Consider the following 19,894-nt stretch of genomic DNA (forward strand, 5'->3'; position numbering starts at 1 on the left):
GCCAAAAATGACATAAAATACCTTGGGGTAACACTAACCAAGCAAGTGAAGGACCTATATGACAAGAACTTTAAGTCCCTGAAAAAAGAAATTGAAGAAGATCTCAGAAAATGGAAAGATCTTCCATGCTCATGGATAGGCAGGGTTAACATAGTAAAAATGGCAATCTTACCAAAAGCAATTTACAGATTCAATGCAATCCCCATCAAAATACCAACACAATTCTTCACAGATCTGGAAAGAACAATACTCAACTTCATATGGAAAAACAAAAAACCCAGGATAGCTAAAAGAAACCTGTACAATAAAACAACTTCTGGAGGCATCACAATCCCCGACTTCAAGCTCTACTATAGAGCTACAGTAATAAAAACAGCCTGGTATTGGCATAAAAACCGACATGTGGACCAATGGAATCGAATTGAAGACCCTGACATTAACCCACACACCTATGGACATATAATTTTTGACAAAGAAGCCAAAAGTGTACAATGGAAAAAAGAAAGCATCTTCAACAAATGGTGCTGGCATAACTGGATATCAGCGTGTAGAAGGCTGCAAATAGATCCATATCTGTCACCGTGCACAAAACTTAAGTCCAAGTGGATCAAAGACCTCAACATAAATCCAGCTACTCTGAACCTGCTAGAAGAAAAAGTAGGAAATAGTCTTGAACGCCTTGGCATAGGAGATCACTTCCTAAATATAACACCAGTAGCGCAGACACTGAGACAAACAATCAATCAATGGGACCTCTTGAAACTGAGAAGCTTTTGTAGAGCAAAGGATACGGTCAACAAGGCAAAGCGACAGCCTACAGAATGGGAAAAGATCTTCACCAACCCCACATCTGACAGAGGACTGATATCCAGAATATATAAGGAACTCAAGAAATTAGACATCAAAAGGACCAACAGTCCAATTGAGAAATGGGCTTTAGAACTAAACAGAGAATTCTCAACAGAGGAATCCCAAATGGCTGAAAGACATTTAAGGAATTGCTCAACTTCCCTAATCATCAGGGAAATGCAAATCAAGACAACTCTGAGATACCACCTTACGCCTGTCAGAGTGGCTAAGATCAAAAACACTGAAGACACTTTATGCTGGAGAGGATGTGGAACTAGGGGAACTCTCCTCCACTGCTGGTGGGAATGCAAGCTTGTACAACCACTTTGGAAATCAATATGGCGCTTTCTTAGAAAATTGGGAATCAATCTCCCCCAAGATCCAGCTATACCACTCCTGGGCATATACCCAAGGAATGCTCAATCATACCACAAGAGCACTTGCTCAGCTATGTTCATATCAGCATTGTTTGTAATAGCCAAAACCTGGAAACAACCTAGATGCCCTTCAACTGAAGAATGGATAAATAAATTGTGGCACATATACACAATGGAATACTACTCAGCAGAGAAAAACAACGACATCACACGGTTTGCAGGCAAATGGATGGATCTAGAAAAAATCATCCTGAGTGAGGTAACCCAGACTCAGAAAGACAAATATGGTATGTACTCACTCATAGGAAGATGCTAGATGTGGAACAAGGATGACTAGACTGCTACTCACATCACCAGTGAGGCTACCTGGAAAACGGGACCCCAAAAAAAGACACGGAGAAATGGACAAGATCTACATGAATAGCCTGGTCATGAGTGGGAACAATGAAGGGCGACAGTCGAGGGAAAGAGTGGGAGATCCTAGCTGGATCAAGAAAAGAGAGGGAGAACAAGGAATAGGAGACCATGGTAAATGAAGACCACATGAGAAGGTGAGAAGGGGAGGAAGCAGAGAGCTAGGGAGGCCCACGGAGATCCACAAAGATACCCCCTCAAAAGACTGCTGGCAATGGTCGCGAGACGGCAGGAACTGACCTACTCTGGTGATGGGATGGCCAGACACCCAAATAGTGGTGCCATAAACCCCATCCAAGGACTGAGGAATCTGAAGGCAGACATCCACGGCTGGGCCCCTGGTGGAGCACTGGGAGTCTAATTAGTGAGTAAGAAGAGGATTTATATGAGCGAGAATTGTTGAAGCCAAGGTTGGATAAAGCACCGGGACAAATAACCAAATGAATGGAAGCACAGGATCTATGAACCAAAGGCTGAGGGGCCCCCAACTGGATCAGGCCACCTGAACGGGTGAGACAGTCAGTTGGCTTGATCTGTTTGGGAGGCAGCTGTGCATTGGTGCCAGGTCCTGGGCTCGTTGCATGAGTTGGCTGTTTGAATCCTGGGACTTATGCAGGGACACTTGGCTCGGTCTGGGAGGGGGGAATGGACCTGCCTGGACTGAGTCTACCAGGTCAACCCCGGTCCTCGGGGGAGACCTTGATCTGGAGGAGGTGGGAATGGGGGGTGGGCTGGGGGGAGGGGTGGGCGAGAGGGGGAGAACAGGGGATTCTGTGGCTATTATGTTGAACTGAATGGTGTTGTAAAATAATAATAATAAGAAGAAGAAGAAGAAAAAAAAAAAAAAAAAATCCCAAACTCCCCAAACTCCCCAAACCCGGGAGACAGCACATAAAACTCCTAAACACGGTCACTAAACAAACGAGAAATAAAGATAATATAATAAAAAAAAAATATAGAATAGAAGAAAATAGGCTAAATTAGCTAAGATAAGGGGTGGGTAATAGAAGACATGAAAACATAAAGATCTCATTTGCCAGGATACTGCTTGCTATTAAATTAATCCCCAATTGTGATGACTAGTTTACACACACACACACACACACACACACACACACACACACACACACACTATAATATTGGTTTCAATTATACCTCTGTCTTCAGCAGGCATCTCACAAATGTTCGTTTTCAAATTAGAGACTAAATAAAGTACGCTTTAGCCCATGGATTTCATACAGTAGATGAATAAATGCTTGTAAAACTGAATCACATCACATTATCAGTATTTTACAACATATTTGTCAGTGACCAAGTTAAAAATTTCAGCATTAAAAAACGTCTCTGCATTAAGTTAAATACAGCATAGCATCTTCGGTCTACACACCTGAACTTAATGATGTGAGCCTTGACAAGTTGTCCCCTCAGTGGAGATTTATAAAATGCATTTTTCACCTGTTTGAAGACATTTAAAACAAGTCAGCAAGAACAGTTTTCTGAAATCCTTCAAGTTAATCCAATACTCCAGAGAAAATTAAAATACAAGACAAAGCAAGCAAGCAAACAAAACACACTGAGAACATTCACAATGGACTGAAGCTGACGCGTCTTCTGTGGCATCCTACCCATTGTCAGGAGCTGAGCTCTGTATTCAGAATGACAGCCACATTGAGGCCAGTGAGGACCTAACACACTCCGCTCAGAAGGCTATCAAAGACAGTGAGCATGCTGTTTCCTTAAAATAGTTCACCCTCTGCTTCCTGAGTTAAGGACTTTTACTGCAGACAGACAAAGAAAATGAAGCATTTCTTTTAGTTTTTCAGACTTCTATCACTGTGACAAAATGCCTGAGCATTTAAAGGACACAAAAAAAAAATTGTTCAGACTCATGGTTTTGAAGAAGGAATGAGGTAATTCTCCTAAATGACAGTGGTTTGTAGGAACGAATGTGTGTCAGGGTTGGATGAAACAGTGACTAAGTGTGCTTTCCTGCTGAGTGCCCAGATCAGACTGGAAATGCTCTGAGAGAAAGAAGCTCGTGAATTGGAGCTCTGAACAACCACAGCTACAAAGTTCCTCTAGTAAGATGACAGAAGTATATTTGTGAAGCTTTTTCTGGCTATGAATCATACAAGTGAATTTAAACTTTAAAATCAGGACTTGAGTAAGGAAAGAGTTCAGTGATTTCTTGTTTTCAGTGTGTGGATATTCTTGAGACACAGTGAGTGCAGACTGGTGATTTGCAGAGTTAACTTTTTATTCTTGCATTTTGTTGGTTCCAGAACTGATGTTACAGCGACTATAGTATGGTTATGTCCTTGTATTGCCGCTCACTTGGATGTTTTCACTTAAGGGTTTATTTTTATCAAGTATTTCAAAATTATTAAGGTACTAAAGATCTATATTCTTTTAGATTGAAATCAATTTAGATCTTAGAAAATTCATTTTGGTAAATGGCCCAAAACATAAGGGATTTAATAACATTTCGTCTTTCTGAGGACCGAGCCCAGGGCCTTGCACTTGCTAGGCAAGCACTCTACCACTGAGCTAAATCCCCAACCCCCACTTTTCTTACTTTACGTGTGTATTAACATTAGGGAAGAGGTCCTTTGATGTTTCCATCGTACACAATTCACCAGGACCTCAGAGAGCTACACAGTTTCCGTGAAAGGGTGTCGGTCGGTTTAAGGTTTAGACATGGTTGGAAGGCCTCCCAGGACTTCATGCACTAAAATTTAATCCCCATTGTAATGTAGTTAGAGAGTGAAAAATCATAGTGTTTATAAAGGTGGGGCATTCAGGAGGTGAGTCAGATTAGATACGGTTATTAGGGTAGAGCTCATGATTGAATCCTGGTGGCTCTGAAGAAGAGTGGGAGAGCAGGAGAGACTCACTATTCAAGTGCTCTCCGTCTTTAGTGTGGTGATATGGTAAGGCTCCCTGCTGTATCTGCCAAGAAGGGAAGATCATCTTCAGATACAACCCTTTGAGTTAGCACTTTCCAACCCACGAACCAAAATAACCTCCATTCATTAGGAACTAGACTATTGAAGTATTTCCCTACAGCAACAAAAGCAGACCAATGCAGGTTATTTCCATTCTGTCCCTATTCAGAATATTGAAACTAAAAGACATTTTTGCAAATTACATTAACTTAAAAGCTGAATTAACATACAAGGAAATTTGTCTGGAATGAAAAGTGATCTGCCACACACCGACATGTCACTGACTGACGGCTCATGGCAGAAGTTGCTCTTCAATTCTCTTTCCATCATGTCATACCATAAATTATCTCACTAGCCAAGAAACTTCCAAATTGTTGTCTAAGTAATATAGTAACGGAAATTCATCACGCAGGCCTTTGTTCTTTTGATCCGTGCTGCTGGTTTTCTATTTTCTTAACTAGTGAATTCCTCCCCCAGGATGAATACTGATGCTTTGTATCAACCAAACTGATGCATTAGATAAGTCTACAACTAAAGCACAGTGTTTATATATGGGTCTGAATGGTTTTAATTTAATAGTACATTCTTTTGCTCAGAGACTCTTCCCTAGAATGGATGTCTGTGTAAAAGAACCTTATTCTGGGTCAGCCCCACAGCTCCAGAATTTCTGCACTATGTTGATCAAAAGTAACACATTGTAGAAAAGGAGAGTGGAAGGGACATTCACAGTGGCTAGATGCTACTTGGTTTGGCCTTACTGATGTAGTCTTCCAAGTCAGCTATTATGAGCTTTGTTTCAGATCCCTTATATATGATGTCCTATCAGTTTTCAAAGATATGCAGGGAATCAATTGATTATTTCAGAAAGATATGCTCAGTGTCATAAACATGGAGAAAAAACCTACTTACCATAGTTTCAATTCTCTGGCTCATTTCTGTGAAATTTTTAGAAGCCTCTCTTCCAAATTCAGAATACAGCTTGTCACTTGTGAATGGCAATGTGCTGTAGTAATGGTAGGTCCTCCTTTGATCTACAAGGAAAGAGGCAAAACCCATCATAATCTTTATCAGATGTATAAAACATCATTATTGCCCTATTTGGTGATTACTTGAAACACTAAGACAAGAAGGAATGTTCCAACCCCTGGTCATTAGCTCCATCATCCTGCTCCAGGCTCCAGAGTGATCTCAGAATAAAGGGAAATACTCATCACACTATTATACAGAGTGTAAAGGTGGTGAGAAATGCCTAGTGCTCTGGAGTGCTGTACAAATACCACATGGGAACTGTGGGTTAATTACTCATATGTTTTCCATTCTTTAGTTAGTCCAAAGGATATGCAGTCATGCCATCTGAATGAGCACATCAGGTTGTATTTAGAAGCTTCTCAGGGTTGAATTACTTTATATTAAAGAAGTAGACCCCTCCCCATTCTCTAAACTACTCATCAATTCTGAATGTAGTGTGAGAAAAAATATTTTTCTGGAAATGGAAATGAGGGTAGGAATTCAGAAAATAGAAATTTAGGGAGCCAGAATTGCCACCTGGTGTAGCCTTCATAGACACTAAATAGGTTCACTGGACTCCTCTGTCACAGAACTTATTTTCTCCCACTGGGTTTAGGGGATGCAGTCTCTGCTACCAGTTCATGCACCTGGTCTTTTGACCTACTGCAGAGTTAATGTGGTGCAGTTTTCCTCTCCTGTACATGAATGAGTTGGAGACTTGTGTCTACTTTCAGTGGATATTAATGCCTACCACATTTTTGTGAGAGATGTTGTACTAAGCATTACAAATATAACAGTAACCTATGACCATTGAACATGGTTATTTGTAAGAAAATGGACTATACCTCACCCAAGCTCGGGCTCCTTCCTCTCCCCACTTCCTTCCCATTCTTCCCTTAAACCCTAACAGAAAAGGGAGCTAACACTGAGCACTAGTGTCTTGGGCTATTCATATGCCTCATTCAAATTACAAGAACCCATTAGAAAGCAGTGCTACCTATATTTAGGGGTTTCCTGCAGTTGGTTTTGTTTTGTTTTGTTTTGTTTACTCTTTGCTCTCTGGGAGTCCACCACCCAGCTCCCAAATAAAAACACGGAGACTTATTCTTACTTATAAATGCCTGGCCTTAGCTTGCCTGGTTTCTGGGCAGCTTTTCTTAACTTAAATGATACCATCTACCTTTTGTCTCTGGGCTTTTACCATTCTCTATTCCATATCTCTTTCTTTCCTTCATACTTCATGGCTGGCTGTGTTGCTGGGTGACTGGACCCTGGCATCCTCTTCTCCTTCTCTTCTTCTAGCTCCTCCCTCTTCTCTTTTCTTCTATTTATTCTCTCTGCCTGGCAACCCCGCCTATCCCTCTCCTACCTGTTCAGCTCTTTATTAGACCAATCAGGTTTTTTAGGCACACAGCTTTCACACACAGTTTTAACACAGCTTCATAGAGTTAAACAAACATAATATAAAAGAATACAACACATCTTTGCATCATTAAAAAAATATTCCACTGCATAAATGTCATACATCTTCAACTAATATTCCACAACAGTTTCCAGTCTCAGAAATGTAAATAACTTGACAAAAATAATATAACACAGCCAGAAAAAATATATGACTGAATTTCAAGACAAGGCCTAGCTAAAGCACAGTCTCCTTTGACATGTAGCTTCTTAGAATGAAAAAAGCAAAACAAAACAAATAGCTACTCATTAAAACTATGGGATTGTGTATATATATATATATATATATATATATATATATATATATATATATATATATGCTGGGTGGTGGTGGTGCACTCCTTTACTCCCAGCACACAGGAGGCAGAGGCAGGCAGATCTCTGTGAGTTCAAGGCCAGTCTGGTCTACAAAGCAAGTTCTAGAACAGCCAGGACAGTTACACAAAAAAACCCTGTCTCAAAAAACAAACAAAGGAAAACATGTATGTGCACGGTACATGTGAGTGTGGCATAAGTGCCATGGGAAGCATGTAGCAATCAGAGGAAAACTTTGTGGAGTCAGCTCTTTCCTTACACCTTGACATGGCTTCCAAAGATCAAAATCAAATGGCCAGTCTTGTATAGCTAGCACTTTTGTGCACTGAACCTTCTTGCAGGCCCCCCAAAATTATGAAGTTTTTATTATAAAATTAATTCAAAAATCCTGGTAAACTTAAAGATAATGCCTTGGCTATCTAGAGGATTTGGCAGGACAGAAGAAATGTATGGACACTCTGGCAGGCCTAAGCAGCAAATGACAATGTATAAAGAGAAAGAATAGGCTGGAGGCAATGAAAGTTCAAGGACTTCTGAGCGATCTCAACTAAAGTGAGGGACAAGGGAGAGTTGGGGTTTTTGTTACTTCTCCTTCTACACAAGCCTTGCCTTGAATGACCAAGATGACATGAATAACAGCAAGTCCCTAAAATATACATGCTTGAAAGAAAAGTTTTCAAGTTATTGAAATGCTGAAAAGTAGCATAACTATCTTTATATACTGCTGCTTTTCTATTTTGTATTTATTTTATCTTATTGGGTAGTATGGTATGTTTATGGTGTGTATGTGCGTGTGTGTGTGTGTGTGTGTGTGTGTGTGTGTGTGTGTGTGTGTGTGTGTGTGTGTCTGTGTGTGTGTGTGTGTGTCTGTGTGTCTGTGTCTCTGTGTACATGCACACACCACTACATACATATGTGGAAGCCAGGGGAGGTGGGATGATGTTCTCTATCTCTCTCATTTTAATCTCTTGAGACAGGATCTCTCCCTGAACCTGAAGTTCTCTTTCTGCTTGCTGACTGATCAGCAAGCTCATAGGATCTGCCCATCTCCATACCCCAACCCTGAAGTTACAGACACGTGTGACCTGCAGGAAATCAAACGCAGATACATGTGCTTGCACAGCAAACTCTCTTACCCACTACAACATCTCTCCAGCTCTATTTTGCATTTGAAACATCTGTCTTGTGGCTAACTATAGCTATCCATATAGCTGCATTCTTTAGTTTGAAATATTGCTTCTGAAGTTGTAATGTATGAATAAATGGGCCACCTGAGAATTCTGGCAAAACAAAACAATTGTAAATGCAGATTTTTGAATTTCTAAATGTTCCAAGCTGATGCTGATGTAGCCAGTACTCAAACAACGTTAAATAGTAATGTTGTTGGGCGGTGGTGGTGCACGCCTTTAATCCCAGCACTCGGGAGGCAGAGGCAGGCAGATCTCTATGAGTTCGAGGCCAGCCTGGGCTACCAAGTGAGTTCCAGGAAAGGCGCAGAGCTACATAGAGAAACCCTGTCTCGAAAAACCAAAAAAAAAAAAAAAAAAAAAAAAAAATAGTAATGTTATCAAGAAGGTGAGAGGCCCCTTTATTTGCTTAAGCACAGCTTTTTTAAAATTATAGATTGGATCATTTGAATTTGTCATTTGAAGAGGCAAACATGGTCATGATCAGGACTTTCATATGGATCACCCACAGGAACAATTTACATAATCAATATTGTACTCTTCTCTGTAGACTTCAACAGGCTACTAAGCTTTAGTAGTATTTCCAGCTTCTAGCATTATATGCAATCTCTTGTAATTTAATGAATATTGAATATGTTAAAAGTATGGATGAACATGAGTTTGTTGATAATTTTCTCACAGGCTTGTAATTTTGCAACTTACAGTGATGTTGTTCACTAACAGATCACCTGACATCCACAGTCCCCAAAAAATGTAAATAGAGCCCCAAAGGCACAGGACAGGAGTTATACAAACAATTCTAAGCTGTTCTAGCTTCATAAAGTGAGGCTCAAAGTGATGTCTTTCCAAATCTAGTCACATGTCTTTATTCTGTAACACATCTATTCAGTTTGGCATGTGAGCGCCAGACTGCTCATTGTTTCAGCTGCTTGGCTGTTAGTTTCCACCCCTAGATGGTGCATCACACGTCACACATACAAAATAGCAACATACAAGAATCACTGTTTATTCAGGTGTGGTGTGTGGGCATTGGAAGTCATGTGTTACAATTTCTGATCTGATTATTCAAACAGTATGATACAGGAACCAGTTACTGGAAAACATGACCTGGTTTTCAGTGTACACTGTGAGTAAGACCTATAATCTCACAAAACTTGGTTTTGAAGCGGCAAAAGAAATGCATGAAGAAGTGTTTTTCCTCTCACAGAAGTGATCACGCCTCTGACATTACCAGGGGTTTCTTATGAAACCAGATAATCCTAAAAATATGTCATTTATTTTATCACTTAGTATTAAGTAAACATTTATAACGAACCTAATATATGCCAGGAATATTCAAATTATTGGAAATATAAAAATGAATAAATCATAGCCTTACACATGCATACAGAAATAACAATGTTTACAACATAATAAGGCTCAGTATTTTCATAACATATTGGCATTGTAATGTTATTTTAGCAAGTCTTTTATGTTAAAAATAATCCAGAGAAATTTCTATTATCAAAATATACCCCAATTTTATAGACCTGTGTATGTATAAATGCCACCTCAAAAAATTCTGTTTTAAGCATTGTTTTTCCTTAAACCATCCAAAAGAGATGTATCCACCTTGGTCTGGAAATCAAGATTGTACTTTGTAGACAGTGACAGAAGATAACCAGATTACAGATTCCTCTTTCTCTGTATACAGAAGCAACTGCATCAGATTCCCAATTAAATTAGAATCAAGTGATTAGCTTCTATGGTTTCAAGGTCTTCAATATCAAAACATAATCTAGTCACTCAGGGAGATATTAAACTAAGAGGTCATAGTTGAGTCAACTAATTAAAACTCAAGGCACAGAACAGGGAAACTTCAGAAGGGTTGTTACATCCTGGAAGAATAGCTCTGTAGTCCCCTGAGTACCTTCTTAATAACAGCAGCTAGCAGTTCATCTGGCAGTGAGAGACCTCATAACCACAAAGTGAACCTCCTCATAATTAACCTCAGCATATCTTGTCCTTTGACATCACTAACATTCCAAGATGAGATTTTAAATAACATGGGCACTTATTTAATAATCCACCATTGTGAATGCCTTTCCAACTTACTTAGTACAGAATAGAGCTTAGCCTTCCATGGTATTTCATTGTCTAATTCACTCATTGGAATGTTAAGATTTTGATGAACTAGATTTTTTTAAATAAGGTTGTTGTCCTGTGACCTCAGCTAACTCAAGACATTGTATTCTAGGTAACCTGTGGTCTTCCCCTATTTAAGATCCCTTTATCACTTATCAGCTATTATGAGAAGTAGCATTCTATTCCTAGCAGGAAGTACTGTTCCCTTAAAGATGGAAGAATGGATCCTCCTTGGTTTGTGGAGATTAAAATGAAAAACAAAGCAGTCAAAGTGTTCTTAGCTACGCAAATAAATCAAAGTGATGAAGAAACAACCCCGAGGCAAGTCAAAACAGGAAGTTCCATGAGGAAACAGCTGGAGCAAATCACATGATACCGTGGCATCTCATACTTACTGTATCTGACATAGTGAACGGTGAGTCCAATACACACAGCAAGGACAATCAGGGATAAAAAAGAGATGAGGCCGATAACCCAGGGCTCTACACAAGTTCTCTTCCTGGCTCTCACCACAGGTGACCTGAGGAAAGAAGTAAACAGAAGGATTATTTGGCAGTACATTCTTCATCTACACTTTAGGCAAGTTAGGAACATTGAACATTCAGATGGCAGTGTGCTGCCTTGGTTCCCAGCTGCTGAGACAAATCCTGGTTCTGACTACCCAAACTTGGGCAAGTAATTTGACCCTTTCATGCCTTAGTTTCTTTATTTATTAAACAAAGATGATATCAATGGTCCCCATATCCTAGGATTATTCGTAGGGACTAAACACAAGTTCTATATGTAAAATAATGAGAATAGTGCTGGGCTTGTACACAGGGCTTCTGTACGAGTTAGCTATCGTATGTCCAACAAACACTGTATGAGCTACAGAGTAGAGGGCTGTAGAGCTATACATTTAATGTTTGTCTCTAGGCAGTAGAATTTTAAATGGCTTATAAAAATAGAGTAAAGCTTAAGCTGCATAACACGCCGCAGATCTAATTCTACTTGCCTTCTAATTTTATGATTAAATTCCAAACCTAACCTTGAGGGTGCATGGAAAAGATTATAGAAGGCCTCCTAAAAACCCTAGTTTTGAGCTAATATTTACTGGTAAGCTTCCATGATGTTTTGGGAGCCCTTCCATGTGACATCATCTTTCCCTCAAAGCACAATCCTAACACCTGATGGTAGAGCAGGCTTTTGTTTGGTTGATTAAATTGCCAACCATTCAGATTATATATTCTAGTTGGTAAGCAAATTCAAATACTAAATAATAATAATAATAATAATAATAATAATAATAATAATAATAAAGTCACTGCTTGGTAAGGCTTTGGGCTATAATGCTGCTATTTTTTTTATTTAGCTATTTCTCATGTCTATAAATGGGCTTCTTTCTTTCTAGAATGCTACTCATCCAATATGTGGAAGATGGAGAGAATGTAACGTCCTGGTGGAGGAATTCTGGGTATTGAATCCCATGAAAGAGAATTATACTTCCAGCATTTTCATTACCAGCTCTGACTCAGGTCTAAACCATTCAAATGCTGTTTCTCCACCTATCAATAAGGCACAGGGCACCCCTCCTGTCGACAACACCCCAGTGAGTGCAGGAAGCTTCTTGCAAACTGCAAAGCCTTTGCAATAAATACTTTTTACTTATAGAAATAAAGAGAAATCATTGTTTGGTATAGGACCATCAGGAAATATTATGGCATTGATCTTGCAGCACCATCATTACATCTTTGTGCCTGGACACTGAGGAGGGAAAATTGGTGTTACCATCTTCACAGGATCCTACCTGTCCCAGCTGCTGGGTATGGGATATAGTGTCTAGACCCAAGGGACCCTAGTTGTTTCCCTCCTTTCTTGTTATGATTTTCCCATGGGATGGTAGCCATGGAAACTTCAGTGTTCTCTCTCTGACCTCTTCGATCTCCGGTTCTCCCTTGAGTAGGGTTCCAAACACCTGTTCCTAGAATGGCAATTACTATAACACAAAAATACTTTTCCATCAGGTGCTTATTTTTCCATGCGCACTTGTGCCCAAGAAGCTCCCCAGCCTTATTCCTGTTCCGTCTATCTCTGAATGCTTGCTATTCATCTGCTGCAGAAGACAGGAGATGCATATAGCAGACGTAAGCAAGACTTTGGGGTCGATACAGGGAGGGAAGGTTTTTCAGCAAATGGCTGTGCATGCCAGATAAAGAATGTAACTTTACATGTATAGAAATCAGGATAGAATGGCCAACAGTATATGGTTATAATGCTGAAATATGAAATATTAGTTGTATTTGTTTGACAGTGACTTTTTTAATCCAGACAGAAATCCAAGCAAAGCAGTTACTAAGTTGTTGAGTGCAAATCTGCTTGTATTAACATGAAAGTGGCCAATTATCCATTTAGCAAAAATCGTGATGATAATATGAATGAGATATATTTTACATTCTAATTTTTAAGATAATTATATGGTGTATGCATAATAAAAACATAGGATGTGCTGAATTATTAGTAGTAAGAAGTAGAATAAGAAATAAACAAAACTTTCATTGGAATCCATGCAGGCCTTAGTTTTATGATAGATTCTGTAAATAATAAATAGTCTTTTGAATTAAATGGAGAAGAGAAAGAAAAGAAAAATGATAAAGAGAGCTTATAAAGAATTAAAAAAATGACTGAGGAAGATCAGGTCTGGAGTGTGTGTGTGTGTGTGTGTGTGTGTGTGTGTGTGTACTTCTTTTCACTAACGTGCCAAGGTACCACTCTGGCTTCCTTCCCTGATCCCTGCAATATCTGAGTGGCATGCTTTCTTTGGTGTTAGGGGGCAAGAGAGGGATATCATGGGACAAAGATAGAGAGAATTCAGTCAAAGCAATACAGACAAACAATTTTGAGAGTGTATTTCTGCGTGTGGCCACCAACTTCTTTATCCCAGGAGACGCACAACTCTCTCATGTTTTCTCTATATGAAAAACAAGGATTGTTATTCCCCACACCCAGCCTGATGAGCTCTATGGTGGTAAAAAATGTTAAGTCAATTTATTACATTGAATGCTGATGAGAAAAAAAATACAAATATCAGTAGCATTTATCAATCATTTAAATTATTAATAGTAGTATTGATGCCCACATTACCAAGACATATGCCATTTGAAGCACTGTATCTTCCTTTTCCAATCTATAGCATTGGTTTTCATGCCAATTGACTTGGCTTCTTTTTCCCTTTATTAAGGTATAATTTATTATTTCTTAGCTACCTTTTTCCGTCAGCAAGTCATTCAGTACTAAACTGCTCCAAAGTAGATATGGTTAGAGAGTGTTCTAAAAACATCCATAAAACAGAGAAATAAATCTGTTTCTCATATCAGTTGGTGTTCCTGTATCAAGTGCATGTTCTGTATCAGGTATCCTATCCAAACACTTCTTTGCTCCTCCAAAACTTAGCTTAATTCGCCTAAATTCACCCTCGGGAAGACTTTTTGAATTCTAATTCCTTCAACAAGTTCAAATGGCCAAATTGCCCTCTAATTTTTCTTGTCATTTGGGGAAATGTATAACTAGTGAGAAGTTGAGTAAATATAGGTGTTAAGGTACAGATACATTTGACTGGCTTTAAATTACTGGGAGACAAGAAATAGACCCAACATTGTGTTGTCCACATCACTTCTTAATATGTCATTTTTAGAACAGTACTTTAAAAAAAGAAAGAGAGAGAGAGAGAGAGAGAGAGAGAGAGAGAGAGAGAGAGAGAGAGAGAGAGAGAAGGAAGAAAGGAAGAAAGAAAGCCAGTGACAGGAAAACGTGAGGGAGCAGGAGAGGCGGAACAGCAAACAGGCCTGCTGGCATGCTGTGGGCGATTACGTAAAGAGAGCGATGTTTGTGAGGCGAGCTTGTCAGAACAAGCGGCTACTTAGCACAGTCAGCACTGTGTTTAGCGCAACAGTGGTTCTCAAATGTCTTATTCCTTCTCCCTGATGATAAGCTGCGCTGACGTTGTCAGTTCCCACATCTCGGCAGCTCAGTCCAGCCCCGCCGCGCTCACAAGCATGTTCCTGATGTCCATAACTTGGTGACCCTGAGGAATGATCATCAGCTTCTTCAGCCAGAGTCTAGCCAGCTTTGGGGTGAAGGTTAAAGTGACTGATCTTTCTGTTTTCTAGGCTGTAGGTTCTCTGCTACAGCTACTCAGTTCTGTCACTATGTCATAAAGCAGCCACAGACAATGCAGAATCAATGCAGGGCACAGCTGTGTCCTGGTACATTTTCATATCTAGAGACCGATATTTAAATATGTTCTAACTGTCAAAATAGTTTATGACCTTTTTCCAGTTTGCTTTCAATTATTTAAAAGTGTGAAAACTGTTCTTAGTTAAAACACCATATAAAAGTAAATCATGAATCAGATTGGGTCCCTATCGTTTGCTGTGGTTGTTTAATGGATAGCCTACAAGTCAACACTAATGATCTGGAGTCGTGCCAAATCTGTCCCCTATTCTGCTGCCAATGAACTTGCTCGGGGAAATTCCCACCAGTATTTGACTCACAGCTTGATAACAGTTCTCTCTTCCAGCTCCCTAGTCTGAAACACTCTCTGTTCTAGTAAACTCTTTCTACAAGTGCCATGGACAATGGCTTAACCTGATTAAACCCCACACTGCTTCTCTTAGCAAGCTCTTCCTATTGCCTCCCATGTAGAGTGTCTTAGAGGCTATCCTTTGCTCACACCCATAAAATGCTTTTGTATATTTAGGAGATGATTTAAAAATTTTCTGCTCTGGTTGCTCTTTTCATCCTGAGCATCATATCGACATCTTTTTGTTTGGGTTTTTGTTAGTTTCATTTGTTTGTCTTTTACCTTCCTGGGGATAAGCCTGAGCCTCATCTGTTTGTATGCATTCTTATCCCATTCTCAAGAGTTGCTCATTCTTCAGGAACTGAAGCAAAGTTGACTAAATTAAGTTGCAAAAAACTCATTTTTCAATACCACACTATGGTATTTGATCTTTCTCAATGAGCTCGAAGTCCACCTTAGTTCCAGGAAACAACTTGAGATACTGAAGACAAGGAAAGGCAAGTCAGACCTTGCTAAGAATAACTGCTGTTTCAGAAAGCCTCGTTAGTAGACCAATCAGGTGTTTATTAGGCCAAGACAGGCAAAGTAACACACCCTCACAGAGTTAAACAAATGCAACGTAAAAGAATGCAACCCATCTTTGCATCATTAAACAAATGTAACACATCTTTAACTAATATTCTACAACAGGAAGACACCTGATGTAGACCTCTGACCCCAACAGATGCACAGTTATGAACATGCACACCTCCACACATGTACACCACTCATGAGTGCACACATTAAATTTTTTAGTTAAAAAATAAAAAAAGCTGGCTTAGTGTGGTGGTACACGCTTTAATTCCAGCACCCAGGAAGCGGAGACCAGCAGATTTCTGAGTTCAAGGTTCACTTGTTCTACAAAGCCAGTTCTAGGACAGCCAAGTGCACACAGAGAAATCCTGTCTCAGAAAGCCAAAATTAAAATAAAATAGCAACATATCAACTAACATTTGCTTGGTGTTTACCATGTGTTTGACACCAGCTTAGCTTACAGTGGCAGTTCCCACCCTGTAGGTTGAGACCTCTTTGGGGGTTGCACATCAGATATCCTGCATATCAAATATTTCCATTATGATTAATAACAGTAGCAAACGTACAGTTATGAAGTAGCAACAAAATAGTTTTATGGTTGGAGTCACCACAACATAAGGAACTGTATTAAAGGATCTCAGCACTAAGAAGGTTGAGAACCTCAAATGGGTGCTTCAGCTGCATTTTATTTTGAGTAAACCATGTATTGTTAGGACACTGATTTTTTAACTCCTTCTGATATTTCTAAAACAAAATTACATAAGGACCCAGGGAAAAAACAAAGTAAAAGATATACATAGACATAGATAGTGTGCTTACTAATTTTATATCCACTTGACATAAACTGTAATTATATGAAAGGAGGAAACCCCAAAGTGAGAAAAATGCCTCCAATAAGCACTGGCTGCAGGGCATTTTTCTAAGAGCTGAGAGGGCCAAGCCATTGTGGGTGGTGACATCCCTGGGCTGGTGGTCCAGGGATCTATAAAAAAGCAGACTGAGCAAGGCATGGGGAACGCGCCAGTAAGCAGACACCTCCATGGCCTCTGCGTAAGTTCCTGCCTCCAGGTTCCTGCCTTGCTTGAGTTCCTGCCCTACTTGAGTCCTCTTCCTCCCTGTTTTGATGATGAATTGTTATAGAGAACTGTGAGTGAAATAAACCTTTTCCTTCTCAAGTTGCTTTTGGTCATGGTATTTCATCTCAGCAATGGTAACACTGAGACGGGTAGTATGTTTTTATTGCTATCTTTTAATGTATTAGTGGACTGCTTGCATGCATACATGAGTACCACTTGTTTGCCTGGTGCCTATGGAGACCAGACAGGGCATCAGGTCTATAGAGTTTCAGATGGTCATGAGCTATAGTGTGGGGCTGGAAACTGAACCTGAGTCCTCTGCAAGAGCAATAAATGCTCTAAATGATTGAACTGTCTTTCTAGCTGCCATTGTTAATTTTTTAAGAAGAAATTCAAGCAAATTATTCTTATAAAATTACAAAAACAAACCCTATTTCTATTCCATTTGTTGATGTGTAGAACACATCTATGAAATACTTAAGAAAATCATCTTATTATGTGGATTGAATTATATGTTTAATCCCTATAATGATAATTAATAATAATTCTCATAAAGAAATTGCAATTAAAGCAAGAATATCACTAGTTGCCAAATAATTCTTTCTATTTTATTTTTACAGCATCAATACAAATAAAAGAAAACTGTTTTTTTTTTCTTTTTAAAAAATTTATTATTTTATTTGCCTGCATGTATGTCTGTGTGATGGTGTTGTGTAGTTTGATTTTTCTTTTGGGCCGTCAGGTCACAAATAATGACACAGAGACATTAATTATGAAAGCTTTGCCATTAGCTTAGGCTTGTCCAACTAGCTCTTATAACTTAAATTAACCCATATTTTTATTAATCTACATTCTGCCATGTAGATTTTACCTCTCTCCCATTCTGTGTGTCCAACTCCTTCTGTGTCTCGATGGCATCTCAGAAAACTGCTTTTAGTTCCAGCTCTGGGGATTAATTTAAGACCTATATTGGGTAATTGCTCTATAAGTGTTCTTATCATATATATTTTTGTCTCTCACATTGTACCAAACTGATTTAAGATGACTTTTAAAAGTGTGTGTGTGTGTGTGTGTGTGTGTGTGTGTGTGTGTGTGTGTGTGTGTAAGAGAGAGAGGGAGGGAGAGTTGTTGCTGTTGCTACTAAATTAAATTTGTGGATAGAAGAAGAAGGCAAATAAGTAAAAATATAAAATGGAAATAGTACTAGAAGTATTTGCATGCAGACATTTCCTTGAGTCATGCCACAACACTGGTAGGTTGGTTTCTAGAAGACATCCCCCAAACAAAAAAAAAAAAAAAAAGCAAATTCTGATCTGATATCTTCTTTTCAGCATCCATAAGGAAAAGGCAGCACAGGTGTTCAGCAACACCATTATTAGGCCTTCATAAAAAAGCATGCTGTACAATGTAATTAACTTCAGTCTCTATTATTAACATCTAAACAAAAAGAGCTGCAGAACACTCTTATTAATTCCCTCAGTACTGGCAGTGTCAATAACAGTTCATTAAAAGTAATTTGATAGCAAAGGGGCTATATTAAACCATTCAGACACAAAGACCTTCAATCAGTTTTAAAAATATCTGACCAGCGAGGACACCATGAGAACATGACCCACAGAATCAACTAAGCAGAGCTCACAGGGACTTGCAGAAACTGAGATGACAATAGGGATCCAGCACGGGTCTGAGCTAGGTCCTCTGCATGTTTATTAGCTTGGTGTTCTTGTGGGACCCCTAGCAGCAGGAATAGAGGCTATCTCTAATTATTTTGCCTGCTCTTGGGACCCTTTTCCTCCTACTGGGTTGCCTCATCCAGCCTTGATATGAGGGTTTGTGCCTAGCCTTACTGTGATTTGTTATGCCATATTCAGTTGATATCCCTGGGAGGCCTGCCTTTTTTTTTTTTTTTAAGGGAAATAGAGGAGGAGTGGATCTGGTGAAGAGGGGAGTTTCAGGGAGTAGGCGGTACTGGAGGAGTGGTGGGGGAAACTGCAGTCAGAATGTAATGTATGTAAAGAATACAAATTTAAATTTAAAAAGATTTGACCAGGCTTTCATAATTATTACTGGAATGGCTTTAGAAACACTATCATATTATACAATAACTAAAGATTATTGGAATAATAGGCGTAAAAATAGGCTTTAAAAATATCATGTTGTTTGATAAACAAATTCTAAGAAGTTATTTTAACAGAAAACCCTATAATATATTAACTATTAACTTAGGCAAGCCCTAGATTATTTAACCAACCACAAAACTCAGGTGATATTTCTTTACAGTAATTCTGGCAAGATTGGAAGTGGTAGCATCAGACTTTGATAGACATTTTATGTAAATGCCAGTAGTGACTCCACAGTAAGGACTTGATCTGACCTGTATGACCCTGCCATCAATGTCATTATAAACTTCTCAACCCTATGTAGGTTACAACTTAGGTTGCCACAAATTGGCATGCATGTTGACATTTTGCCCTACCTCTAGAAATTTATAATTATGGATAAATGAGGCAAAAAAATTAAAAATGTCATTGAATAGTTAGGTATAGGATTATACAGATGTTGATCTATTGTAAGCTTTAGTACCACCAATGTTTACTTCCCTCATACTCTTCTGTTCAAGATAATAAATTGGCATGGGGGAACTTTAAAAGTCACAGTTGGCTACAGCAGGACAAACAAAGCATGCCATGGCAGCCAGAGCTGGGAGACTGTACCTCTAAAATGGGGTGGGGCAAGAATTATCAGGCATGCCTATGCTACTGTGTGTGGAGGGGGATGTGGAAGGAAGGGTGAGGAATCTGAGCTGGAGACCTCCCTTCACTGCTACATTCAAACACTTTCTGTAATGTTTCTATGTTTCTACCAAATCTCCATTTAGACTTTTGACTTCAGTCCCCCTGGGAGACCTTGATTGATAAGGTGAACTGGCAGTGAACTTGAAGAGAAGTGACCTGGATCTTAGTTTTACTTGGACCAGAAATCTGAATGAATATTCAACACCATAGTA

At 39.2% G+C, this 19,894-nt stretch overlaps 1 protein-coding gene across 3 annotated transcripts in view; it reads right to left on the reverse strand.

Moving 5' to 3' along the window:
* The window catches only part of LOC102905497 (transmembrane serine protease 11E), a 54,574-nt gene that overhangs the window by 25,219 nt on the left and 9,461 nt on the right, over positions 1 to 19,894 (reverse strand). Inside the window, exons 1-4 of one of the 3 annotated variants that reach the window (XM_076546529.1) lie at positions 13,923 to 14,858; positions 11,076 to 11,200; positions 5,495 to 5,616; positions 3,028 to 3,095 (exon numbers count right to left, since the gene is read on the reverse strand). In XM_076546529.1, the coding sequence (XP_076402644.1) occupies positions 3,028 to 3,095; positions 5,495 to 5,518 (92 nt within the window). In that variant the 5' untranslated portion in view covers positions 5,519 to 5,616; positions 11,076 to 11,200; positions 13,923 to 14,858. Of the gene's footprint in view, positions 1 to 3,027; positions 3,096 to 5,494; positions 5,617 to 11,075; positions 11,201 to 13,800; positions 14,859 to 19,894 lie in introns of those variants that run through there. The other 2 variants (XM_076546526.1, XM_076546528.1) reach the window with 2 other exon arrangements.

The sequence above is a fragment of the Peromyscus maniculatus genome, chromosome 10, assembly GCF_049852395.1.
Source record: "Peromyscus maniculatus bairdii isolate BWxNUB_F1_BW_parent chromosome 10, HU_Pman_BW_mat_3.1, whole genome shotgun sequence".
Lineage (NCBI taxonomy): Eukaryota > Metazoa > Chordata > Mammalia > Rodentia > Cricetidae > Peromyscus > Peromyscus maniculatus.